Here is a 24,839-nt window from a genome sequence, read left to right as displayed (position 1 = left end):
TCCCAAGTGAAACAAATCCATCGCACAAGGATGCTCAGCGGGATCGTTTGATTTCTCAGGACAGGGCAGTGCGGAAGATCTGGTGAAAACCTAGACTGCTGAGCATCGGTTACACCGGCCCCCTTCCTCCTGCTCCCCCGATCCCAGCCCCCGAGTGTGAAACGAATCAACCCCCCACCCCCATACAAGGCAGGACCCTTTGCGCTGTAGCCCCGAGCTGGGGCCGATGCAGCAGCAGGCGGCGCAGGCAGGGACCGGACGGGACGGGACGGGACTAGCCCGCCAGGTGCGGACCAGCCGTGCAGGGAAGCGGGGCAGAGCGAGCGCTCCCCGGGCCGGCGAGCAGGGACCTCGCTGCGCTGCGCTGCCTGTCCCTGTCCCTGTCCCTGCCGCTGCCCGGGACCCCCGGGGAGAGGCGGCGGGTGGCTGGGGGGGGGGCCGGCAGGGGGGTCCAGGGGTCGCTCTCCCCGCCCCCTGCGCGCCGGCCAGACACACCCACGCCCCCGCCGCCTCTCTCCACCCCGCCCGGCCGCACGGGGGGCAGGGGGTTGGCAAGAGCCTATAAAAGCCCCAGGCGGAGCCGGCGCCACCGTCCTGCAGCAGCCGCCAGAGCAGCCCAGGCGCGAAGCGCGGCGAGCCGCGGCGGGAGCATGGCCCAGCAATCGTGTCCGTGGGGCTACGACGCGGACAACGGTGAGTGAGCGGCGGGGCGAGCCCCGGCCGCAGCATCCCCTGGCGCCCCGCGGCTGCTCTGCGCTGGGGCGGGAGCCTGCAGCCTCTGTCCCCGTCCGGCCTCAGTCGCCTGGCAGGCACCGCGCACTGAGACTGGGTGTGTGTGTGGGGGGGGGGGGGGGGGGACTGTTGGGGGTGGGTGTGTGGGGGGGGAGACTGGGGGGTGTGTGTAGGGGGACTGGTGTGTAGGGGGACGACTGGTGTGTGTGGGAGACTGGTGTGTGTGTGTGTGTGTGTATGTGGGGAGACTGGTGTGTGTGTGTGTGTGAGGGGGACACTAGGATGTGTGTGTGTGTGTGGGGGGGGGGGGCTCTGCTTCCTGGCTCCTGCACCTTCTGCCTCCGTTACAATACACCTGGGCACAACGTTTCAGCCAGATCCACCCAGATGCCCAGCCACATTTCCACCCGGCCCCAGACAGTGGGTGTTGGGTAGCTCGGGGAGACTGACATCCAGGTGCTTAACAGCCGCCCAGGGCAAGGGGCAGTGGAGCTGTACGGCTAAGTAACAGTCATCTGTGGAAAACATGTTCTTAAAAGGAGTCCCCGCTAATGCTTCAAATGCCTCTGTCTGAAAACCAATAGGAAGAAAAAAATCCACCGTGAATGGCACAGCTGTGAGGTGATGTTTAAATATATCATTGACTGCATTTATATTAAACTTTCTGCCTGTGTGGTTCAGATTTTCATGACATTCCTTTGCATTTCTTCCTAGGACCTGATCACTGGCACAGATTATACCCTATTGCCAAAGGAGAAAATCAGTCACCTATTGAAATCAATAGCAAAGAAGTCCATTATGACCCCTCTCTTCTGCCTTGGTTTGTTGGATATGACCCTGTCGGAGCTAGGACCATAGTGAACAATGGGAGAACCTGCAAAGTTGTGTTTGATGACACTTTTGATAGATCAGGTTAGTCTGGGTTTCACCTGAAAAAATTTTACAAATGAATGTTTGCAAAGTTATGGGACGACAACCTGTGCTCTATATGCTAACTACTGCAGAAGGGCCTCTGCACTGGCCTTACGCATACCAACACAGAAGACCACATTAGAGGTGGTCCAATATCTGCATTTATGTGGATCCAATGCCCCCAGTACTCAACACAGCTGGAGCAGGGAGGTTGTAATTGCTATAGCAGCTTCTAGGTAGAGTATCAGGTGGGGAAGAAAGTTGCCCTGGGTGGTAGGTTGGATTTCACCTCCCCAGCCACACTGCACTCCATCCACATGGAGGCCAAATCCTCAGGCTTTCTGTGAAAGGAGTAAAAACAACAAGAGATCTGTGGCACTTTAAAGACTAACAAATTTAATATTTGGAGACATAAGCTTTCGAGAGACTTCAGCTCTCTTCTTCAGATGTGAAAGGAGTGAATTTCACCTGAAAGGCTTTGAGGTCGACAGCTGGAATGCCTGTGTAAATGCAAAGTGTCATTTTTGAAAAGTGTGATCATACTATTTTTGATAAAGAAAAATAACTACAACGGTAGACTCCAAATCCTGCTGTCTTTGCTCTAGCAAGACTTCCATTGACATCAGTGAGATTTTTTGCCTGAGTAAGGACTGCAGGATTAGGCCTTTAGTATTTCTGCTAAATGAAAGGGCTGTGAAACTTCATTTTAAAATGAACTTCCTTAAAGCAAACATTAACACTCTCCAAAGTATCATCATTCTTGTTAACCTGTTCACCCACACATTCTTACAAGCACATGCAAAGTGCTGCACATATCATATGAGGCTCTTAAGGGTTAGACCAGCCATACATTTTGAAGAGACATGCCAATACTTTTAACAGCTGGAATTTCACACTGATACTGTTGGCTGTACTTCATAGAAAAGTTGCTGTCAAGAAGCTATGAAGCTTCCCTATTGAGCAAGAAGCTTCCCTATTGAGTTAAAAAGGAAATCAAGTGAACAATATTGCGGCTCTAATCCTTGCAGCTCTAGAAATCAAATTATTCAAAACTTGCTTCTATCTTTGCAGAGCTTTTTAGTGAATATTTTTGAACGCAGACTAGCAACAACAGCCATAATTTCTGTCCACAAAGAACCTTGTTGCGCCAAAGCATCTCAAAAAGCTTTAGAAAAGCTATGTATTGCTTGGAGCAGAGCTGATAGGAAAATTGTCAAAAGAGTTTGTCGTCAGAAAAAGCTGTTTTGGTGAAAGAAACCAAATTTTTCATAAAAGAGTATCTGACATATAATGAAATAATGTAAAACTACTATTAAAATGAAAAAAATCCTAAATTAAAATTTGGAACAAAAGTTACACAATTCCAACACAAAATGTTGATATCCCGAAATGAAAATTTTTCAAAAACAGTTGTTTTTTTTTTGAGACTACATCCACACTATGAGGTAAGGATGTGATCCCCCTGCTCATGTACACATACTCACACTAGCTCTCATCGAACTAGCACAAGCATAAATAACAGTGTAGCTGCAGTGCCATGGGTAGTGGCAGAGGAGGCATGGCTTAGCCATGCCAAGTAAATGTCCAGTGGTTTCAGTGGGTTTGTATTTGGTATGGCTAGGAAATGCTGCTGCTGCTGCTGTCTGTGCTACCGTAGCTCCATTGCTATTTATGCTCACGCTTGCTCAATGAGAGCTAATACAAGCACGTGTACATGAGGAGGGGAATCACACCTCTAGCTCGTAGTATAGATGTAGCCAAGATTACCATTTCATTCAATTTGGAAAGAAAACAACATTTCAAAATGAAAACAGATTTTCAAATGTTGAAATTTCACACAAATCTGATTTTTGACTGGCTCCAATTTGGACTCCGTGCAGCAGTCCTTATGCTTGTGGATAAGGTCTGCAGGATTGTGCCATTTATTTGTAATATGTGAAATATCAAGCTAAAAAAAGGGAAAACAAAAGACTGTCCATTTATATAGTAGAGTGAAAGACCAGCCTCTTTTGGCACCATATATGATGTTATTTTTAAACTGCATTGTAAACTTCAACTACTATTGCTGTATTGCTAGTAGTGACAACTATAATTAGTCTGAGAGAATTTGCTAATAGACTGAATGCTCTTATATATCTGTGTGTATTCATCTTAACTTTGATTTTTTTTTTATTAATTTGATGGGTTCATGAAAACAAATCCATAGTTAAAATGAGTACAAGCTGAATTATCCAATAAAATAAAAAACAGAACCACACAGGAAACTGGGAATAGATATAAGATTTTGATTAGTTTTCTAGCAAAAACAGATCTACTCAATGGAAATCAATAGGCATGTCTTCCTAATCTGTTATTTTTTTCTTGATTTATTTTGGTGTCATTTGCATTGGAATTCTATCACTGATGAGCTACGTCAAACTACATCATTCACGAAATGTAGCTGCAGTGTACTAAAGACCTCCAGAATCACTGCTGATTATATGCTCAACAGGGTTTTCTCATTGTTCCCTTGTGCTCCCCCCATCTGTTTGTTGCATCCACCTGTTGTCTCTCATCGCATACCTAGATTGTAAACTCTTCAGAGTAGGACCGTACAGAGCCTAATGTAATGGCGCCTTGATCATGACTGCAGCCCCTAGGCACTACTCTCAAGCAAATAAATAATGATAAATAATTTTTAGGTAAATTATGAAATGCTTAGCCACAAGCAATTCATGACACTGATTCCACACTGTTGTCACAAAGTGCAGAAAGATTTACCCTGATCTGAATTTATTTCAGACCAAGTGCTCTCATTAGATGTTTGATTTTGATCTCAGAGAGAAAAAGTGACCAAGAGTGATGGGGTGTTTTTAGAACTCTATCTGCAAAATTTGTCTATTTGCTTCAACAATCACATGTCCCTGAAGTGTTAAACTGTAAACCACAGTTCCCAAAATATGGAGCTCTGCAAAAGGGTGTGCCTGAGGTATTTTGTGAGATGGGGGGTCAGGACTGGTCCTGGGGGCCTACGGCAGATAGAGCATGAGGTCCTGCTTCTGTGAAGGGGGCAACAGTGTGAGCAAGTGTATTCAGAGAATGTGCTTGTAGGCTGGAGCCGGAGTGAGTGCCTGAGGCCTGCTGAGGCCCAGGGAAGTTTAAAGGCAAGTAGATCCAGTGTTGGGATCCAAACACAGCAGCCTGGTGAGTGTCCAGCACTGGGAGCTTGACCAGGGTAGGCTCCTAATTCTAGTTCCCCCACTCCTCTGGCATCATCCCTGATGCTCCATGCGCAAATTATCTGGCCAGCTGCACTTCTCGCCTCCTGCTATTGACTTTCTGATGGCAGCATACGGGAGCTTGGAGATGCAGAGTTCAGACACACTTTCCTGAAAGTCTCCCGCTTGTCTTCCTGTAGAAGCTTCCACTGTCTTGTTACAGTCTTTCATAGAAATGTTTCTGTTTGGAAATAGGTCATTCATAAAACCTTTACCAACAGAATTTTTGAAAGTTGATAAATATAATGTTCTTTATGAAATGCCAGCATATACAATTTCAATGTGGAGGTAAACCCACCATGGGGGCGGAAGCATCCCTGGACCCTGAAACATTCCTCATCTATGGGAGACTCTAGCAATGGAATTTGGCCAACCCTCATAATAGAGATTCTGAAGGTGTCCAAGCAAAGCTGCAGGAAGAATGCATTCTCCATTCCTTGGACAGGGCCACAGCTTCTCCATTTATTACAAAGACAGCAGCAAGATAATTCTGCAGTTAAGGCTTCTCTATCATCAGATAACCGTTGTCAGGGAATCTTTGCAGGATTTCAGGTGCATACTGTTATACTTTTGCTTTCAGGTTGGAAGAATGCATCTGATACATCCTACAATAGGGATTTTGTTCTATGGGCAAAATCAAACACAGAATATAAAAACATCCTTTTGAGATTCTCTTTATCTAGAAAATATCAGAGGGGAATTCTACTGCCGTTGTCAGAATATGTACTTGTGCCCTTGCCTCTCTGTTTTCTGAGGTAACAGAGGGATTGAGCTTGCAGACCTCACTAGCCGAATCAGTACAGATAAAAAAAAATATTTTGGGGCCGTGACTGTTTTACACAATCCTTTAGCATATACTGAGAAATTCTCATGGAATACCAGAAACTCACCTGCAAAACTAGCATATCTCCTAATGTTGTGTTCGTCCATCAGAATGTTAAAATTGGATTTCCTAAAAATGAAGGAACCGTGGAAGAAGAAATACCCCCAAAGGGTGTGAATTTCTTCTGTCTTGGAGAACTATGACCCAAATAGCTTGTCCTCTTGTTCTGCTTCATCTGCCCGGGGATGGTAGAACTCAGAAATCTGCATCCCCTCCTGCTTAAAGAAATACATTGGAAGTCTATAGATATAAGGGATGGAGTCAACATCTTCTTTGTTGCAGCTGCAGAACCCTGAAAGCCAGTTTGATCCAATGCAGTCAGGAGCCATGATAAAACCACAAGAAAGCTGCAGACTTCATTGTGTCTCTTTTTGGGTCTGCTCACATAGAGAGCATCAGCAGCAGGAAGGATGGGACGTCTCCACAGTATTGTCTACAGCTCACTGGGTTAATGACAGGATATTTATAAAACGTTATTGGAGACTTTCATATGTGGACAAGTTCAGCTTGGCAGCTGTGAATCTCAAGTCCCAGAAGATGATATTTTCCACAAGTGAAAATAAGGTGCCATTATTCCCTGATGTATGAAGACAGATTGCCTTTGACTTTAACAACAGGTAATGTTATATAAGGGGAATAATGATACCTTATGTTCCTTTCATCCCCAAGCACAATTTTAGGGGGAATGCATATGTTCCTTACCCAACCCCTGTTCCCAGGTACCAGACCATGTTTTGTTTTTTAAGTGAAAGTGTGCATCCATCCTTTCATTTCTTGGAGTACAGGAACAGAACAGTTTAAAAGATTTTGGTTTCAGTCCACAAGCTGAAACAAAATAAAGGTCTCTTTTACTACTTTTTACACCATGCAAAAGTCTCCACTGTGGACTTGGTCCTTGGATTATTTATGTTTAGTCTTTGTGATCTGGAATCCCAAATTTCTAGGAAATGTATATTTGATATTTCATCTTCCAGGTTAGAGAGTTTCTCTTTATATGTTAATAAAGTGTATTTGTGTTTTGTACCATTTTTCTAAAATAAACAAAACAAAACAAATAAAGAGAAATTCTTTCCTCCCATTGGACATAGAATATTAGAGTTGGAAGGGACCTCAGGAGGTCATCTAGTCCAACCCCCTGCTCAAAGCAGGACTAACCTCTGCTATATCATCCCAACCAGGGCTTTGTCAAGCCGCAGCTTAAAAACCTCTAAGGATGGAGATTCCACCACCTCCCTAGGTAACCCATTCCAGTGCTTCACCACCCTCCTAGTAAAAAACTTTTTCCTAATGTCCAACCTAGACCTCCCTCCCTGCAACTTGAGACCATTGCTCCTTGTTCTGTCATCTGCCACCACCGAGAACAGCCTAGCCCCATCCTCCCTAGAACCCCCTTTCAGGTAGTTAAAGGCCGCTATCAAATCCCCCCTCACTCTTCTCTTTTGCAGACTAAACAAGCCCAGTTCCCTCAGCCTCTCCTCATAAGTCCTGTGCTCCAGCCCCCTAATCATTTTGGTTGCCCGCCGCTGGACTCTCTCCAACTTGTCCACATCCTTTTTGTAGTGGGGGGCCCAAAACTGGACACAATATTCTAAATGCGGCCTCACCAATGCCGAATAGAGGGGAATAATCACTTCCCGTGACCTGCTAGCAATGCCCCTCCTAATGCAGCCCAATATGCCATTGGCCTTCTTGCCAACCAGGGCACACTGCTGACTCATATCCAGCTTTTTATCCACTGTTACCCCCAGGTCCTTTTCTGCAGAGCTGCTGCCCAGCTCGTCGGTCCCCAGTCTATAGCTGTGCATGGGATTCTTTCTTCCTAAGTGGAGGACTCTGCACTTTTCTTTGTTGAACCTCATTAGATTTCTTTTGGCCCAATCCTCCAGTTTGTTTAGGTCACTCTGTATCCTATCCCTACCTTGCAGGGTATCTACCACTCCCCCCAGCTTAGTGTCGTCCGCAAACTTGCTGAGGGTGCAATCTACCCCATCCTCCAGATCATTAATAAAGATGTTGAACAAAACCGGCCCCAGGACCGACCCCTGGGGAACTCCGCTTGTGACCGGTTGCCAGCTAGACATGGAGCCATTGATCACTACTCGTTGAGCCCTATGCTCTAGCCAGTTCACTATCCATTTTATAGTCCTTTCATCCAACCCATACTTCTTTAACTTGCTGATAAGAATACTGTGAGAGACCGTATCAAAAGCTTTGCTAAAGTCAAGGTATATCACATCCACCGCCTTCCCTACATCCACAGAGCCAGTCACCTCATCATAGAAAGCAATCAGGTTGGTCAGGCATGACTTTCCCTTGGTGAATCCGTGTTGACTGTTCCTGATCACCTTCCTCTCTTCCAAGTGCCTTAAAATGGATTCCTTAAGGACCTGCTCCATGATCTTTCCAGGGATTGAGGTGAGGCTGACCGGTCTGTAGTTCCCCGGATCCTCTTTCCTCCCTTTTTTGAAGATGGGCACTATATTTGCTTTTTTCCAGTCCTCAGGGACCTCCCCCTGTTGCCATGAGCTTTCAAAGATAATAGCCAATGGCTCTGAAATCACCTCAGCCAACTCCCTCAGCACCCTCGGGTGCATTGCATCCGGCCCCATGGACTTGTGAATGTCCAATCCTTCTAAATAGTCTTGAACCTGTTCCTTCAGCACTGCGGGATGTTCGCCTCCTTCCCATTCTGTGCCACCCAGTACAGCAGTCTGGGAGCTGATCTTGTCTGTGAAGACAGAGGCAAAAAAGGCATTGAGTACCTCAGCTTTCTCCACATCCTCCGTCACTAGGTCGCCTCCCTCTTTCTTTAAGGGGCCTACACTTTCCCGAATCTTCCTCTTGTTGGCAATATGCCTGTAGAAACCCTTTTTGTTCCCCTTCACGTCCCTTGCTAGCTGCAACTCCAATTGTGCTTTGGCCTTCCTCATTTCATTCCTGCACGTTCGAGCAGTGTTTATATAATCCTCCCTAGTCATCTGACCAAGCTTCCACTTCTTGTAAGCTTCTTTTTTGCGTTTAAGTTCGCCAAAGACTTCCTTGTTAAGCCAAGCTGGACGCCTACCATATTTGCTATTCTTTCTGCACATCGGGATGGTTTGCTCTTGTGCCCTCAATAAGGTCTCCTTAAAATACAGCCAGCTCTCTTGGGTTCCTTTCCCCCTCATATTAGCCTCCCAGGGAATCCTGCCCATCAGTTCCCTGAGGGAATCAAAGTCCGCTTTTCTGAAGTCCATGGTCCGTATCCTGCTGTTCCCCTTTCTTCCTTTCATCAGGATCCTGAACTCGACCATCTCATGGTCACTGCTGCCTAGGTTGCCACCCACTTCTACTTCCCCTACCAAATCTTCCCTGTTTGTGAGCAGCAGGTCAAGAGAAGCACGGCCCCTAGTTGGTTGCTCCAGCACTTGCACCAGGAAATTGTCAGCGACACTCTCCAAAAACTTCCTGGATTGTTTGTGCTCTGCTGTATTGCTCTTCCAGCAGATGTCAGGGTGATTGAAGTCTCCCATGAGAATCAGGCCCTGTGAACTGGAAACTTTCCCCAGTTGAGTAAAGAAAGCCTCATCTACCTCATCCTCCTGGTCTGGTGGTCTGTAACAGACACCCACCACGACATCACGCTTATTGTTCTTGCTTCTAAGCTTAACCCAGAGACACTCAACTGACTTATCTCCAGTTTCATACTGGAGCTCAGAGCAGTCATAGTGCTCTCTTACATACAGTGCAACTCCTCCCCCTTTCGCCCCTGCCTGTCCTTCCTGAACAGTTTATACCCATCCATGACAGCGCTCCAATCGTGAGAGTTATTCCACCAAGTCTCAGTTATTCCAATCATGTCGTAGTTTCTTGACTGTGCCAGGACTTCCAGTTCCTCTTGCTTGTTTCCCAGGCTTCTTGCATTTGTGTACAGGCACTTGAGATAAGTAGCCGACTGGCCTACTTTCACAGTATGAATCGGGAGGCCTCCCCTGCTGCCCCCTCCTCCTTCTGCTTCCTTGCGGTGTCCCTCTTCCCCACTAACCTTCGGGCTTAGGTCCCCGTCCCCCGTCGAAACTAGTTTAAAGCCCTCCTCACTAAGTTAGCCAGCCTGTCTGCGAAGATACTCTTCCCTGTCTTCGTTAGATGAATCCCGTCTCTTCCTAGTAGTCCTTCTTCCTGAAACAACATCCCATGATCGAAGAATCCAAAGCCCTCTCTTCGACACCACCTGCGTAACCACGCATTTACTTCCACAATGCGACGGTCCCTACCTGGGCCTTTTCCCTGAACAGGGAGGATGGATGAGAACACCACTTGCGCTTCAAACTCCTTTATCTCTTTTCCCAGAGCCACATAGTCTGCAGTGATCCGCTCAAGATCATTCTTGGCAGTGTCATTGGTGCCCACGTGGAGAAGCAGGAAGGGGTAGCGGTCTGAGGACTTGATAAGTTTTGGCAGTCTCTCCGTCACATCCCGAATCCTAGCTCCAGGCAAGCAGCACACTTCTCTAGTTTCCCGGTCCGGACGGCAGATGGATGACTCCGTCCCCCTTAGGAGGGAGTCCCCGACCACCATCACCCTTCTCTTCCTCTTGGGAATGGTGGTCATGGAACCCCCATCCCTAGGAGAAATCATCCCTTGCCTTCTGATCAAATGGGTCTCCTTCTGATCCATTCCCTCTGAAGGGTCCTCCAAATCATTCTCCGCCGTAGTACTTGTGCAGAGAGGATGAAAACGATTCCTTACTTCTATCTGCATGGTGGGCACATGGATTCTCATGTTTCTAAAGAAAGTCTCTATGAATTTTTTTGGTGAAGTTCTATGGCCTGTGTTATACAGGAAGCGGACGGTCAGACTAGATGATCACAATTGTCCCTTCTGGCCTTGGAATCTATGAATTAAAGTTAAGCCTTGGTCTTTTATGTCATTATATCTGGATCAAAATCAGTTAGGCACAAATTAAGGCCTATTTACAGAAGAGAGAAGCTTTTCTTTGGAGGGGAGGGGGGTGATGTCTTACAGCTTCACCTGATGCCAGATTTAAAATGACTGGTGATAGCCCACAAGTGAAAATACTGTGTCATTATTTCCCCTCAAACAGGTTTTACAAGTCTGTTTTAATGGACCTTCAATGGCTTTGACAGCCGCTACTGAGCCTGTTGTCAAACTGCCTCCAGTATGACATGTTTGAGAGAAAGGAAGGGCCTTCTTCCATATCTTTAAATGCTTTATTTCTAGGAGATTTCAGAAAAGACCTGAGCATGGACTTACTCCCTGTCTATTCAGATCCAGGAATGTAATTGTCCTTACCTAATGTATATGGACCCAATCCTATGAGGTGCTGGATCCCTTGTAGAACTTGTTGAGCACCTTTAACTTCCATGAAAGTCAATGGTATTGAGGATGCTCAGAGCCTGACAGGGTCAGATCTTAACCTACTAGTTGGAAAGTGTGTATGGATTCTTGACTACTCACCGTGATTATATTGTAAAAATGAACTTTCCTTGTTCTTTGTGATCTATAAAGTAAAACCTTGCTATTGTTTGGAGTAATGACTCATAAATTTATTACAGCCCCTTTGGTGACCATGTGGCAATGGGAATTACACCTACTAAATTTCTGCAGAGAAAAAAGTTTGTCTGCATGTTCAGTAGCCACTTCTCTAACTCATCTATTTTTACCCTTTTCTTCTGGAAATAAATTTCCCCCAGAGACAACAGACCATGCTGTAAGCATTGCTTGTAACATATTAGCTTAAAAAGCTTTGGCAGGGCTTTTAGTATTTCATGGCACCTCTATGACACCTGTAGTACTGCATGGCCCTTCTAGGGTAAGTTTCACAGAGAGATTCCCATCAAATCCTCAGCATAGGCTTGTTAATTCCACAGATGGACATTTGCTAGATGGACATTGTGCCATCCTGAGCACGCTTCATCCCCAAACTGCAATAGGTGCTGCTGCTTGAGGAAGGGAACCTGTTTTGGAACTGGCATCACATTCTGTGTTTTAACCCTGATTCATGGCAGTTTCTATAGCTATGTAATCAAACAGTGCTGTGTACCCTAGTTCTAGATGCGGAGTGCCCTCAACTCCCACTGAAATCATCAGAATTTGCAGGAGGTGCTCAAAATCTTCAAGGTTTGGCCTCCTCTGTGGTAAATATATGCACCTTTCTTCTGAAGCAAAGCTTCCAGAAAAATTTCTGAGCCAAATATTGACGTGGATTATCAATTGCAGTGCTGCGAGGTGGACCACTCCCAGGTGTCTACAGACTGCGTCAACTTCACTTGCATTGGGGTTCTTCTAATGACCATGGCTCTGAGCATGCTGTGGATGGAGTGAAATATGCAGGAGAGGTAGGTCTCATTTTTTTATATACTATATTGTGTAGCTGAGCAACAAGAACCATTTTCACTTTCAAATATTTCTTTGTGCTTTTTGGTTTGTGTATGAAATCTATTATTTCAGTGAATATTCAAAAGTGTAAACCAGGGTGAATCATGTCTGCCAACAAACACAGCTTTTCACAACAAAAATGCAAACCCCTGCCCGCTGGCAAAATTGTAAATTTTTGTAAATATGCCCCAGCCTGATAGACACCATTTTCAGTGAGATCTTTTGCTGTTTTTGCAGCAAACACAACTTTTGTAGCAAAGTATTTTGTTTTTCTCAAACTTGTGAAAATATCATGGTTTGCTAGTTTTATTTATTTATTATCATTAATAGATTTTGATATTGTCCTAATTATTTGCAAAATTACAGTCCCATAACATGTTTTCACAGATGAAGGAAATGGCTTGTTAAAGGGACATTTAAATTATCTGAGATCCAAAATTGTATGTACCTTAAAACTGATACAGTGTGGTGGAGAATATCCTCCGCATTCTAAATATCTGTGCTTTTTAATCTATCAGTCTATTGCCAAGAATTGTTTTAAACAAATATTTGCTGCTGTTTTTATGTGAAAGCATCAAACTACTATGGGCTGAACTCACTGAAGTTAATGGCTGGATTTGGCCCAGTGCATACTCACCGTGGGCCTAAACTCCCCCTAATACTCAAATACCAATTAATTAATAACAAATTCCACCTTCTTTCCACATCCCACATGGGAGTTGAAGGCCCAGACTACCAGGGAAATACCATGTTTTCCCTATATGAGAAGCCATGCTGCAGCCTCTCAGTGTTTCCACTCTGAAATCCCTAGGCATGCCATGGTGCTGAGTTTTATGGTAGCTCTGAACTGCTTGCCATATGGAAAAATGTTGGCAGACAAGATGCATAGCATAGATCCACTGGCCCAAAACCTTCTGGTAGGGACTGTGGATGATTTTTTTCTTTCCTCTCTGTGCCTAGTAGCATCTGGCATGGTCAAGCAGCATGGGTGTGCTAGTTCCTAGAGACAGGCTGAATGGGAGGATTCTATTTCCCCAAACTCCTGCTTGGTTTTGTCAAGCAAAGGGCTTTTACTTTGCCTTTTGTTTTCAGGATTAAGATTTGACCTCCGGGTCTTTGTACAACAGAGAAAGAAGGTATGGATGCTTTGCTAGAGTGCAACTAGAGGCCTTGGGCTATGCTGCTTTTATCCTTCATAATAACATGATGCACCAACAGAGAAGTAAACAAAGCAGTATACTATATTCCACATTCAGGGAGAGTGATTCATTGATTCATAGATTCCAAGGCCAGAAGGGACCATTGTGATCATCTAATCTGACTTCCTGAATAACAGAAGCCGTAGAATTTCCAAAAATGATTCATGGGTGAATTAGAGTATATCTTTTAGAAAAAGAAAACCAATCTTAATTTTAAAATTACCCATAAGAGAGGATCCATCATGACCCTTGGTAAATTGAGTGGTATTTTCTTGTTGCTTTTTGTTAATATAAGGGTCATCTTGCTAAATTTAATCCAATTATTGGATTGTAGTAATAACATGTTTGTTTTATATAAAGGTTGGAGCTGGGTGAAATTATTTGGATGAATAGTTTCCTTTGTCCAAAAGTGAAGTTTCAGTTGGCCTGTTCACAAATTTAACACAAATATTTTTGGCCATTCACAGATTGGCAAGATGAAGATGGGTGGAGAGAAGGTGCTGTTGGGGGTTTAATTCAGTTTAATTTAGTCCAGCAGTTAGGGTTCTCACAAGGGATGTGGGAGACCTAAGTTCAAATCCCTGCTCTGGAACAGACTTAAAACAGACTTTCTCAATTCACTTAAAATTCAGATTTGGTTTGACCCAAACCAATTGTTTAAAAATATTTTTTGGAACTGCTACTGAACTGCAAAATCAGCTTTTTGCCCAACTCTCATGAAGATATGTCCGTATTCTGCATGTGTTCAAATACCACAGTGCTGGTCCTGATATTAGAAGCTATATAAGTAAACAGGAGTCCCCTGGAAAGATAAATTAATGTTGAAAAAATTCCTGAAAGTATAGTATTGTAGAAAGAAAGTAGAAGTGGGAAAGAACTACAGGGTCACCTTGTCTATTCCGTACCAGTGCAGGGTTGGGTGTAGAGCAGACAGCTACAGAATTATAATTGATAAAGCACAAATGAATTAGGATGATTCTTTCAAAATTTCTTTAACCTGAAAATCCAGTTGAGATTCAACACATCTATGGATAATTTGTATATTGCACAAGTGCATATTATATGCATGTGCCAGCATCTCCTCTATTACATGATCTGATAATTTTTAAGCAAGTTTTCCAGTATTTTGTGCAGTCTCCCTATTCTAACTTTTATACTTTATTTAAAACCAAAATAGCTGACAAGTGATTGCTACAAAAAGCACAAGCACATGGAAGAGCTGTAGAAGGTATAGAACATATTAATACATATTTTTTATGCAGTGATATGTTTGGGGCCCAATATTGCATTCCCTGGGCACCCAAACCACTTTCAATGGGGTGCCCAGGGAATGCAGGATTGGGCCCACGGTGGCTTGTTATTGCAAAATAATATATATTAACGTTTAATTTTCTTTGGTTGCAGCTTCATTTGGTACACTGGAATCCAAAATACAGTAATTATGCTGAAGCTTTGAGAAAATATGATGGTGTGACTATTTTGGGCATTTTTCTGCAGGTAAGTAGAAATGCTCATTCTTTCTTTGTACTGTTGCATATGTTTGTTCTTTGCAGGAAAAAGGTTCCTGCTCTACTTCCCAGTATTGTGTCACATTAGAGGACATGTTCAGAATGGTGCATAGGGATAGACTGAAATTAGGTTGGGTCTGGATCCACTACAATTTAGCAGACACCCACACAGACTTATAGCTATACTCCTGCTATTCAGTAGTGTGTGCCATTCATGCTACAGAATAAGAGTCACATTATTCCCATCCTGTGCCTGTTGCTACATCCACATGTCCCTGGGGTTATGTTCTGATGTGAATGGAGGGACTGAAGAGGACACCATAACCACATAACCACCTGCTCTGTGGGTGCAGTGTCAATAGTATGTGGCTGTCCATTAGCAATCAGCGATGCAGTGTATTACTTACTGACTGATTTCCATGTCAGGGGTCTCTCAAAAAGATTCTGCTTTAATTCTTCCCCTGAGAAAACATGCCAAAACCCAGCATATATCACTTGCACCTTTTTTACCCCTGTGGGTGTATAGTTTTAGTTTCAAATGGTGGGTTTTAGCCACCCATTTCTCATTAATGTTAATTAAAGATAGGCCCAAACTCAAACTTTGTATTGGGATCCTGATCAAAATTTTCTCAGGCTATGTCTTCGCTGATGGCAGCAAATTCATCACCGTCAGATCGACTTCTCTGGATCGACTGAACGGTCAGTGAAGACCCGCTCAGTTGATCCAGAAATCAACATATTAAGACCACCTCCTCAAGTAGCATAGCGCTGCGTCGACGGGAATGGTGTTCCCATCGGTGCAGTGCAGTGAAGATGGCACGCAGAAGAGAAGCAGAGAAGTCGACGGGAGTTACACACGTTTTTTGTGTAGCTTGCGTAACTCCGGTCAACTGCTGCTGAATCTCGGAGGTAAGTGAAGACAAGTCCTCAGTCTTCAAATTGAAGGTTTTGGTTCAGCCTTTGCAGAAATCACATCCAGCCAGGAAATTTTGATTTGGTCCAGATTTAAACTTCCTCCTAACTGTGGAATTTGTTCCAAGGTTTTGGTTTGGGTCCATTTCTAATATTAATAGACCAAAATCGGAAGTCCTTCCTGAGTTTTTTAGCTCTATTCAGGCAAAACTCATTGGGTCCAATAGTAGCAATGTAGTGAAATTCCCTGAGATGTTGAACTTTTTCTTTCTTTCTTTCTTTCTCTCTTTCTTTCACATTTGGATTTCAGCGTCCATTATGAGAATGAGAAGAGCACTGGTTATTAGCAGATGTAATAGGAGCAGGTGATGTGTGAGCTTCTCCACACATCTCTGCAAATATACCCTCAGCCTTTCTAGTATATTAGATTGAATATTTACCTGTCAAATTATGTGGTGGTCTTGTGAGAAGAAACTTAATCCTGAAGTTTTCTCTGATGCCAAACTTCAGTGGGTGTTTTGTTTATATGGGACTGCACAATGAGGCCCAAGAGAATAAGGACAAATTTGAGTTACTGGTGGCATGGACCATGTTTTAAGTTATTCTTTCAATGATGAGAAGTTACACTTGTTTTAGATTGTGCTATCCAGGGCCTTCCCTGTTATGCTCTCTTAACTTCTTCTGAAATATAGAAAGTCATATTATAGTATTTCTTTGCTCTTCTCTTCTTTACATGAGATCAGATCCTTTGCAGAGATATCAGCTTTTTATTCATATTTTCCCTGGATACTCAGCTTAGCATATACTTGTATTTTTAATAATGCCAGGCTACTGTATAAGAGCTAAAGCATGCATTTGGTAGGAAAATTACCATCAAATGGTACATGGACATGCTAAAGAAATTATACATTTTCTGTTGTTGTAAGTAAAAATTGTGTGAAATGTAAAACTAATTTACTTCCTATCATCATAATTTCTTTTTTTGCGTCAAGTTTATGATAAAATACTGTGAGCCCTCCTACCCCGCCTCCCCCCAAATCAGTGGGAGTTATACTAGTCACTTCAACGGGAGCATGACTGAGCCTTGTAGGTAGGTTTAGCCAACACTGCTATTATGAAAAATCAGGCAATTACTTTGTTCTTATATTATTCAAGGTGTTTTTTCCTCCATCAGGAGTAACGTTTTGTTGTTTTTCGGTACAGAATGGTCAGAGAATGTTACCAATTAAACTGACAGATGGGATGGGTCAAGTAGAATTTTTCATGCAGTCGGATAAAATGTGAAGTGTGAAGGAAAAAAAATTCAACTGGCATAACTACTGTTCAACTCATGTTTTCTGCATTACAGGTGGGAAAAACTCCCAAACCAGAGATGAAGAGGATTCTTGAAGAGATAAATAATATTAAGACAAAGGTAACAAAATAGTTTTAATTGTATTAGGTTAACTGAGTAGGTGTAGTAACGATAATCAGAAGGCCAGATTCATTAGTCTGCTCTGACTCTTTGCACTGCTCCAGCAAAACATAGCAGCCAGAACATTCTTGTGACTATGGCCCAGAATATCTTCCTTGCTTCAAGGAGAAATGTCATTCTTCCTCTCACTACTCTAAGGGTCCTCACTGACTTCAGTGGGCTTTGGATCAGTTGCCAGGCAGCCCTTGTTGATATCAGCACAACTGTCATCACAAACCCTATCCTAAACTGTTTTTCAAATTAATTAATTATTTAAGGGCCTTGTCCCATACTCATTACATAGGCAGAACTCCCACGGAAGGGAGCTCAGTTTGCATAAGAATTCTAGTATCAGGCCTACGTTTAACACTGGAACTAAATGCAACCACTAAAAATAGTAGTCTGTGATGAACATAGGGGTCCATTCTAATTCTGCTAAAAGAAAATTCACTCTTTATTCTACATCTGACATTGATCTGGTCACTCACCTATTTAAGGGTTTGCTTCTACAAGGTGCTGAGTACTCTGTCACTGATCTAGCAAATCACTAAAGCCTGTGCTTAACTTTAAGCACATGAATAATGCCATTGATTGAGGGGTTGAGTCTTGAAACTCTCCCCCTGACTCCCCACTCTTTGTCACCTCCGCTTTAAACTTCTTTGCCTTATCTTCCAGTCCCTACATAACTCCACCTCTCCCTACTTAACCAACCCTCAGTCATTTATTACTCCATCCTTTGCCGTCTTTGCTCTGCCCATAATGTCAGGCCCGCCATTCATCTCTTTCTCCCATAAGCATCCTTCTTCCTTTTTCATGCCACCATCTACATGTGGAACAGCCTCATTACTGTAACCAAAGGTTCCTCAATAAGTGAACTGTCAGATACTATGTTAAAAAGACAACAGTGACACCAGCCCCAGTACATGGCAACTGAGACTGCCTATCAGATTTTAGTAACAGCAGAAACATAGATATTCAGTTTTGGATAGTGGAATCCAGTCACCATGCATATATATCACAGAAATCCAAAACTGGGCTGTGGCTATGCTGAAAAAGAAGCAGTTCAAGAAAAACAAAGAAAGATAAGAACATGAGCTAAATAATTGAAATAAATGCACAGCATCTTGAATGCTATTTGTTATAGTTTTTTCCTTGGCAAAGTGTAAATCTAAACATGGCTACAAATTTATGTAGTTTATACGATGGGTTAGTGAAAAAATACCTTGGACATAAATATTTCATTCCCAGTCACAATTGTTAGGTAACAATACATTATGGTAACAAGAGTTTCTGAGAAGTTACAACCCTTAATTACATCAGTGGACATGTTGATAAAGTCATTTTATTTTATTTTATTTTATTTTATTTATTTGGGAAATCTCAGACCCGGGCTAGCAGTCATCTCTGGAAAAGTAAGTTACAGGACAAATGTTTGAAAGGAGGATGTCAGTCTCTTACAGATGTTGGACATTCCATTAATTCTTCTATGGAAACTTGACTCTCTCTTTAAGCAAGATCTGTGTCTCCACTAGTATTATTAAAGAGATTTCTGTTTTATTTATTTAAGGGGAAAGAGGCTCCTTTTTCAAATTTTGATCCATCAATTCTTTTCCCTAAATCTTGGGACTATTGGACCTACCATGGCTCCTTCACTACACCTCCTTGTGAAGAATGTGTTACCTGGATTCTTCTGAGGGAACCCATTATTGTCAGCCCAGACCAGGTAAACCTCAGCTGGATGTTAATTTCCTTATTGTCCTGGTTCTCTCACAGTTTCTTTCAATAAGGAAAACTCCCACTAGAGTCAATGGGAATTTGCATGAGTAAAGACTGATTAAAATAGAGTAAAAACTGAACTTCAGGATGGGGCCCTTCTGTTAGAAACTGCTCAGATGGCTTCAGTAGGAACACCTGGGACCCTGAAAAGAGTTGCACAGGCCTCTAGACATAAATTATGTCTACATTGAAGTGGGGAGTAGGCCTCACAGCCCTGATAGACAGACTTGTGTTAATGGGGCTCACACTAGTGTTCTAAAAAGAGCTGTGCAGATGCTGTGGCAGTGGTGGAGCCTCGGGCTTGGACCTAGGGGACAGGGTGGGTCTGAACTTGGGTGGCTAGCTCAAGCCTCTGCCAGTGCTGCAGTGTCCACACAGCTACCAGTCTATCTATCCAGGCTGGGAGAAACTCACTCCCATCTGCAGTGTAGACATACCCTATGGGCCTATCCACCCACCCCAATTCCCTGTCTGTCTCTATGTGACAGAGACTGCAGTCCCTCGCTGTCTTTCACATTTGGAAAATTATTGGTTCCAGCTGCTAGCTTCCTAGACCATGTCTCTAGGAAGGGTCAGGTCACCAGAGGCCTTGGAGCTTCACAAACCAGTGAGATTGTAACAGGCTGCGGGAGGAGAGGAGGGTTCACATGGAAGCAGGAGGTGACCAGAGAGTGAATGTGAAGGTTTTGTGGCTTCCAATGTGGAGTGACTGATTGTAATCAGGGTTATTGTAGATTGAAACAGGAGCGGTATTTCTCACACATCAGCCAAAGAGGAGTGGCAGTTTCCCCTCTGCTTTCCTCTTGGTCTGCTCTCCTCTTTACTTTAACCCTCGATTGTAGGAGATGATGGAGCTGGATGTGGCGCACACATGTTATTTGCCATAGGGCCTGGGAAAACCTAAAGCACTGCCCAAACACCAAGCTCATCAAAGTTGTAAGCCACTAGCCTAGATACTTCTGCTGTGTGATAAACCAGCAGAACATTTGGTGCATGTAGCAAAAGCTATAGTTCTGTTTGCTTAAACCATTTCAATTCCAAAGAGGTTTGTTCAGTTGCTGATAATTTTCTCAAACTTTCATTTTTCAGGCAAGAAATGTCCCAGAGCTGGTGTCTGTTCAAATTGATTTTTATTTTTATATGTTTTGTTTCTTGCCTTTTGAAAGTTTGAGCAAAATCACTTCAGCCCTTTTTGAATGAAGAGAGAGTGAAACAATACACTTTTACCATGGAGTGCAGTTATTGAGGCTAATAATAAATAGTCAACTGTCTCATTCATTATGCATTTCATACGCTCATCCAGTTGAAAACTGGTTGTGATGCAACCTCAGTTTTGGCATTTCCAGATTTATGAGGGATTCATTTTACAGCCATAATGTTCTTTTAATATAGTCTTTTTGTTTAATATTTCAAAAGATTCCTCCCTAAAATCCAGAGGAAGCACATTTTAACGGGTGAAATAATAATTTTTTAAAAATGGTGACCATAAAGCAATCTGCCCAAGTGGCAGCATGTAACAAAGAAATTAATGCAAGTTTTGTTGTGCTTTTAAACACATTTCTGGAAATGTTCATGGCTAAATTTAAATAACAAAAGCAAAGACTTCAGGGAACCTCCATTTCTCCAGTCTGAAGTCCTGGTATTAAACATGACAGTCTCAAAACAGAAATTAACCTTTTTTTTTTTTTTTGTAAATTTCCACTCCAGAGTACATGTATAAGGGCATTAAATGATTGAAATTGGATAAAAATGACCAGTGACCCTTTTGGTGATTTCAGATGTAAAGGTCAGTTTTCTAAGCTAAGATTGTTCCTGTACTCTGCAGTCCACAATGCATGCGTGTCCCAAATTTCAAGACACAGTCGGACATGAAAATTCTTTGAGTCAGACAGTGAGTGAATGACACATTGCACGTATGCATATTTAGATATATGTAGACATATTTTCTTATCCTAGGGTCTCAAAGTGTTTTATGAATACAGTACAAATAAGCCAATGCAGGCATCATATGGATCGTGGCTGGCACTTTTATTTCCAAATTGTTATGTCCTGATAATTTTGTGACTGCTTAGTTCATAAAAAAATTGAATAAGTTGAGTACAGTGAGATCACCAGAATAGGGGTCTGATTTGAATCTTAGTCCTAAAGGTGAAAACTAACACAAGCTTCTGTATGACTGTGTTTACATAGCTCATTCAAATACGGAGCTGGTCTGGAGGTAACTCCCTATTTTTCCTTGTTTGTACCAAAATATAAAGGTATTAGACATTTGGAAGCTTGTCCTTGCATGCAAAATGCAAATAGGCTGTGGTCAGCTTTCCTGGCTCAGCAGCACAAGTCTGGTTAGAGCCTCATTACTGACTCAGCTATTTGCATTACAGGGGATCAGGTACGGGTTTATTTGGAACTCAGATGAAAGCATGGCTATTAGTGAACAGCTCTGTGTTGCATCAGCAGTAAAAATGTCAGTTTCCTCTCCTCCTCCCACCTCCCTTGCTTTAGAGGGTTTATTTTAGTGTGAAATTCATTTAGAATGCAACAGCTATGTGCTGAATCATGTATCCGACTTCATCTGATGTGTTTCTGATCACTGCTAGATTCAGACAACACTCTTCTTTTTAAATACTACTGATGACAAGTTTTTGGAATTAATTGTTCTCCAGGCAGCCAGCAGGATCTGTGTGTAATCTGCAGTGGAGCACCTTGATCTGACCATCAGAAAACGTTGATAATTTCTTCAAAGTGGATAATTAGTACTTGTAGTGGTGCTTTGTGGTTTATTGGGGGTTATGCTGCTTTACAGAGTTATTATCAGTGGTGTTACTTGTATTGCAATAGTGCCAAAGGTAGTGCCAAAGAGCCCCAGTGTGCTGGGCGCTGTACAAACACAGAACAAAATGACAGTTCCTGCCCCAAAGAGTTACACTTTAAGGCCATGTCTACATTGCGGGCACTATAGCAGCACAGCTATGGCCCCGTAGCAATGCCGGCATTAACCCCATACTGGAAATGCAGCCTACAGCGATGGGAGGGGTTTTCCTATCACTGTAGGTGTAGGAACTTGACCTCCCTGAGCAGCAGTAGCTAGGTCAATGCATTGTGTCTACACCTGGGGTTAGGTCAGACCCCTGAGCACTGTAGCTATGTCTACTTACATTTTAAGTGTAGACCGGGTTTAAGTAATCTTCACCTGAGAGTGGTTCACAGGTTCAGGCCCTTAAAGATCTGTAATCCTAGAAGCCTGCTAACATTGCAGACTTGCTGACAGTAATTGTTTTAAGTGCTAATCCCTTTGCCACAGAGACCTGGTGGTGCTCCTGTATGGCTGAGATACTAGGGGCAAATGTTCCAGTGTACAACATGAGCACCTGGAAAGATGTGCTCACCCCGTACACATTAAGCCTTGCAAACAGATAGATATGTACATCACTACCCAATCTATGTACTATTGCTATTTTATTTCTATAACACTTTACAGCAAATGTATATACTAACCATTGGTGCACCCCAATGTGGAGGTGTGTGGTACAGCAGGAGTGGGTTCCACTGAAAGTAGTGCCCTGTGGGTGCAGAGCCAGAGAAGAACCCTATCAAGTCCTGAAAAATACCTGGAAAATGCCATTTGTGGCATCACATGAAAAAAAATTAATCCTGGATTTTTAATTTTTTCAGCAAGAAAGAAACAAACCGAAGGCCCTGCTTCTAATCCATACAAAGCATTGCAGGAAGCAACATCCTACTTTAATAATATTGCTGCCAGTATTACTGGGTCTTTCTACTGTACCACAGCAGGATATAGTTTGTGCCTCAGCTTGCTTCTGATGCAAAGGACTTGTTGGAAAATCCAGCACTAGGGGCTTCTCACAAAGGACCAAATCCTGATGTGTCCTTCACAGCCTCTCAGGGCTCTACCGTTAGAACAGAATGGTGCAGTTCTTGTTCTGAAAGGGAGGGGACAGGATTTGAGGCCCCTGCATAAGAGGTCCATGCATGTCCCTTGCATGTCACAGAACTCTGCAACCCAATGCTCCCTGCACCCCAACACACTGAGCCTGAGGGCAAAACTGAGCTGAAGAAAGCAGCGGTGGAACCAGTGGATATCTGAGTATGTGGATCTATCTACTGTATCTGGCTGGCTATCTACTATAAATATTTATAGAGTACCACTGTAGTATCTATGGGGTCTCTGGCTATTCTACTGCACAGAGGGTAGCACACTGGCCATGTGGGTTGCTGCAGCCAATGTGACTATGAATTTGAATTTCTTCAAACTCTGCCCCTGTGGCAGCTCCAGTTTATAGCCCAGTCACTCAGGCGATGTTCTGGTTAAAGTACTGGGATCAAAGGTCAGAATTCTCCAGTCCAATTTCAAACAGCTTTTTATTTTGGTGCAACTACTCACTGTGTATTTTATACTTTTATACTACAACAGGCAGATTTCTCATGGAATGGAAAACACATGCCTCTATTCTCTAAAACAGAATTTCATTCCTTCACTGGAAGTGCTAGCAACAAAACCTTGCTAAACTACTCAGACTTCCCCTCCAGCCATATAAGTGGTTCTTACATTCTGATTGATCCTGGGGCAGAAAAATAAAAATGATCCAGAGGTTGGAAAACAAGTTACATTGTGAGACTTAAGGAGCTGAAATTATTCAGCTTACTGAAGCTGTAGACATGGTAGACTAGCTCTCTGAAGTGGTACAGGCAATATGTTTTCTAGATGTCTGGCTGGAGTGCCTAGTTCACATGCCCAGGTCATACTGAATACCACAATTGTGGTTGGGAAGGAATTTCCCCCCAGATCAGATTGGCAGGGAATTTGTGGGTGTGGGGGGCAGACTTCACCTTCTTTGGCAGCATGGAATATGATTTGCCTGATGCGATGACATCTTGCTCTTTCCTGTTCTCTGCTGGTGGCACACAGTTTAGTCTCTGGAGGACTGAAATGCTTTAATCCAGTGGTTCTCAAACTCTTTTCATTTGTGGACCTCTAAAAAATTTCACATAGAGGTGTGGGCCACTTTGGAAATCTTAGACATAGTCGGCAGACCCCCAGGGATCCATGGACCACAAGTTGAAAACTACTGTTCTATTGGAACAACAACCTTTCGCGGACCCCTTAGACATAGTCTGTGGACCTCCAGTGGCGCTTACCGCTTGTGCATAACAGAGCTACTCAGGTTGAGAGTTTGTGGGGACGGGTCATGAGCAGGCCAGAGAGGAAGCCAGGCAGGATCAGAGAATCCACTGCTTTGCAGATCTACTGTGTAAAGATCCCCAGAGGCTATTCCAGCCATTAGTCTGCAGTCGTCTCCATTCAGGGGCTCTTGCGACTTTGTAGGAAGATTCCTCCCCAACCCCTACTGCTTGTCCCAGCTAGTTGGTCTAGGCATTACGCCCTGGATTTGCCCCAAGTGAATTCCATGTTGACATTTTTATTTTGCTTCCTTGCAGATGGCAAAGCTCCGTAGCCTTTCCATCAATGCTGAGACAGAACCTGTTCGTCCCCTGGTCGATAACTGGCGCCCTCCTCAGCCACGGCATTTCAGAATGGTGAGAGCCTCATTCCAGTAAAATCTATGCTCAAACTGGTTGTCTTTGAGTGAGGCAATTCCTACATCCCAAAGCCTATTTAGCTTTGTGCCCTCTACTGCTCTTCCTCTGGAGGCAGATCTGTGTTTTTCAGTCTAAATCTGAATAATGAAATGTGATGGGTCCCTGACTAATTTTGAGACATCAAAAATTACTCAAGGCAAATTCTAACCTTAACTTGAAAATGTGGAATCTGTGTTTATATCTCTATAACAGCTGCGTTAGCTTTAATAG

At 43.3% G+C, this 24,839-nt stretch overlaps 1 protein-coding gene across 2 annotated transcripts; it reads left to right on the top strand.

Annotated features, from left to right (window-relative positions):
* Window positions 1–650: 650 nt before the first annotated feature.
* LOC137156788 (carbonic anhydrase 3-like) lies at window positions 651–24,587 on the top strand. Of its 2 annotated transcripts, none has more exons than XM_067553826.1 (7): window positions 651–693; window positions 1,447–1,644; window positions 12,004–12,122; window positions 14,766–14,858; window positions 17,130–17,195; window positions 18,802–18,957; window positions 24,468–24,587. In XM_067553826.1, the coding sequence occupies exons 1-7, from the start codon at window positions 651–653 to the stop codon at window positions 24,585–24,587; spliced, it is 795 nt and encodes a 264-aa protein (XP_067409927.1). The 2 variants fall into 2 exon arrangements, with proteins under 2 accessions (XP_067409927.1, XP_067409928.1); XM_067553827.1 differs by having other exon boundaries at window positions 14,766–14,885; window positions 17,160–17,195.
* Window positions 24,588–24,839: the final 252 nt, after the last annotated feature.

Source organism: Emydura macquarii, unplaced genomic scaffold (assembly GCF_026122565.2).
Source record: "Emydura macquarii macquarii isolate MOO-44397 ecotype Brisbane River unplaced genomic scaffold, CSIRO-AGI_Emac_v2 contig_1477, whole genome shotgun sequence".
NCBI classification, from domain to species: Eukaryota; Metazoa; Chordata; order Testudines; family Chelidae; genus Emydura; species Emydura macquarii.
Note: the sequence above shows the minus strand (reverse complement) of the source record. Positions and strands in the feature narration are given on the sequence as shown.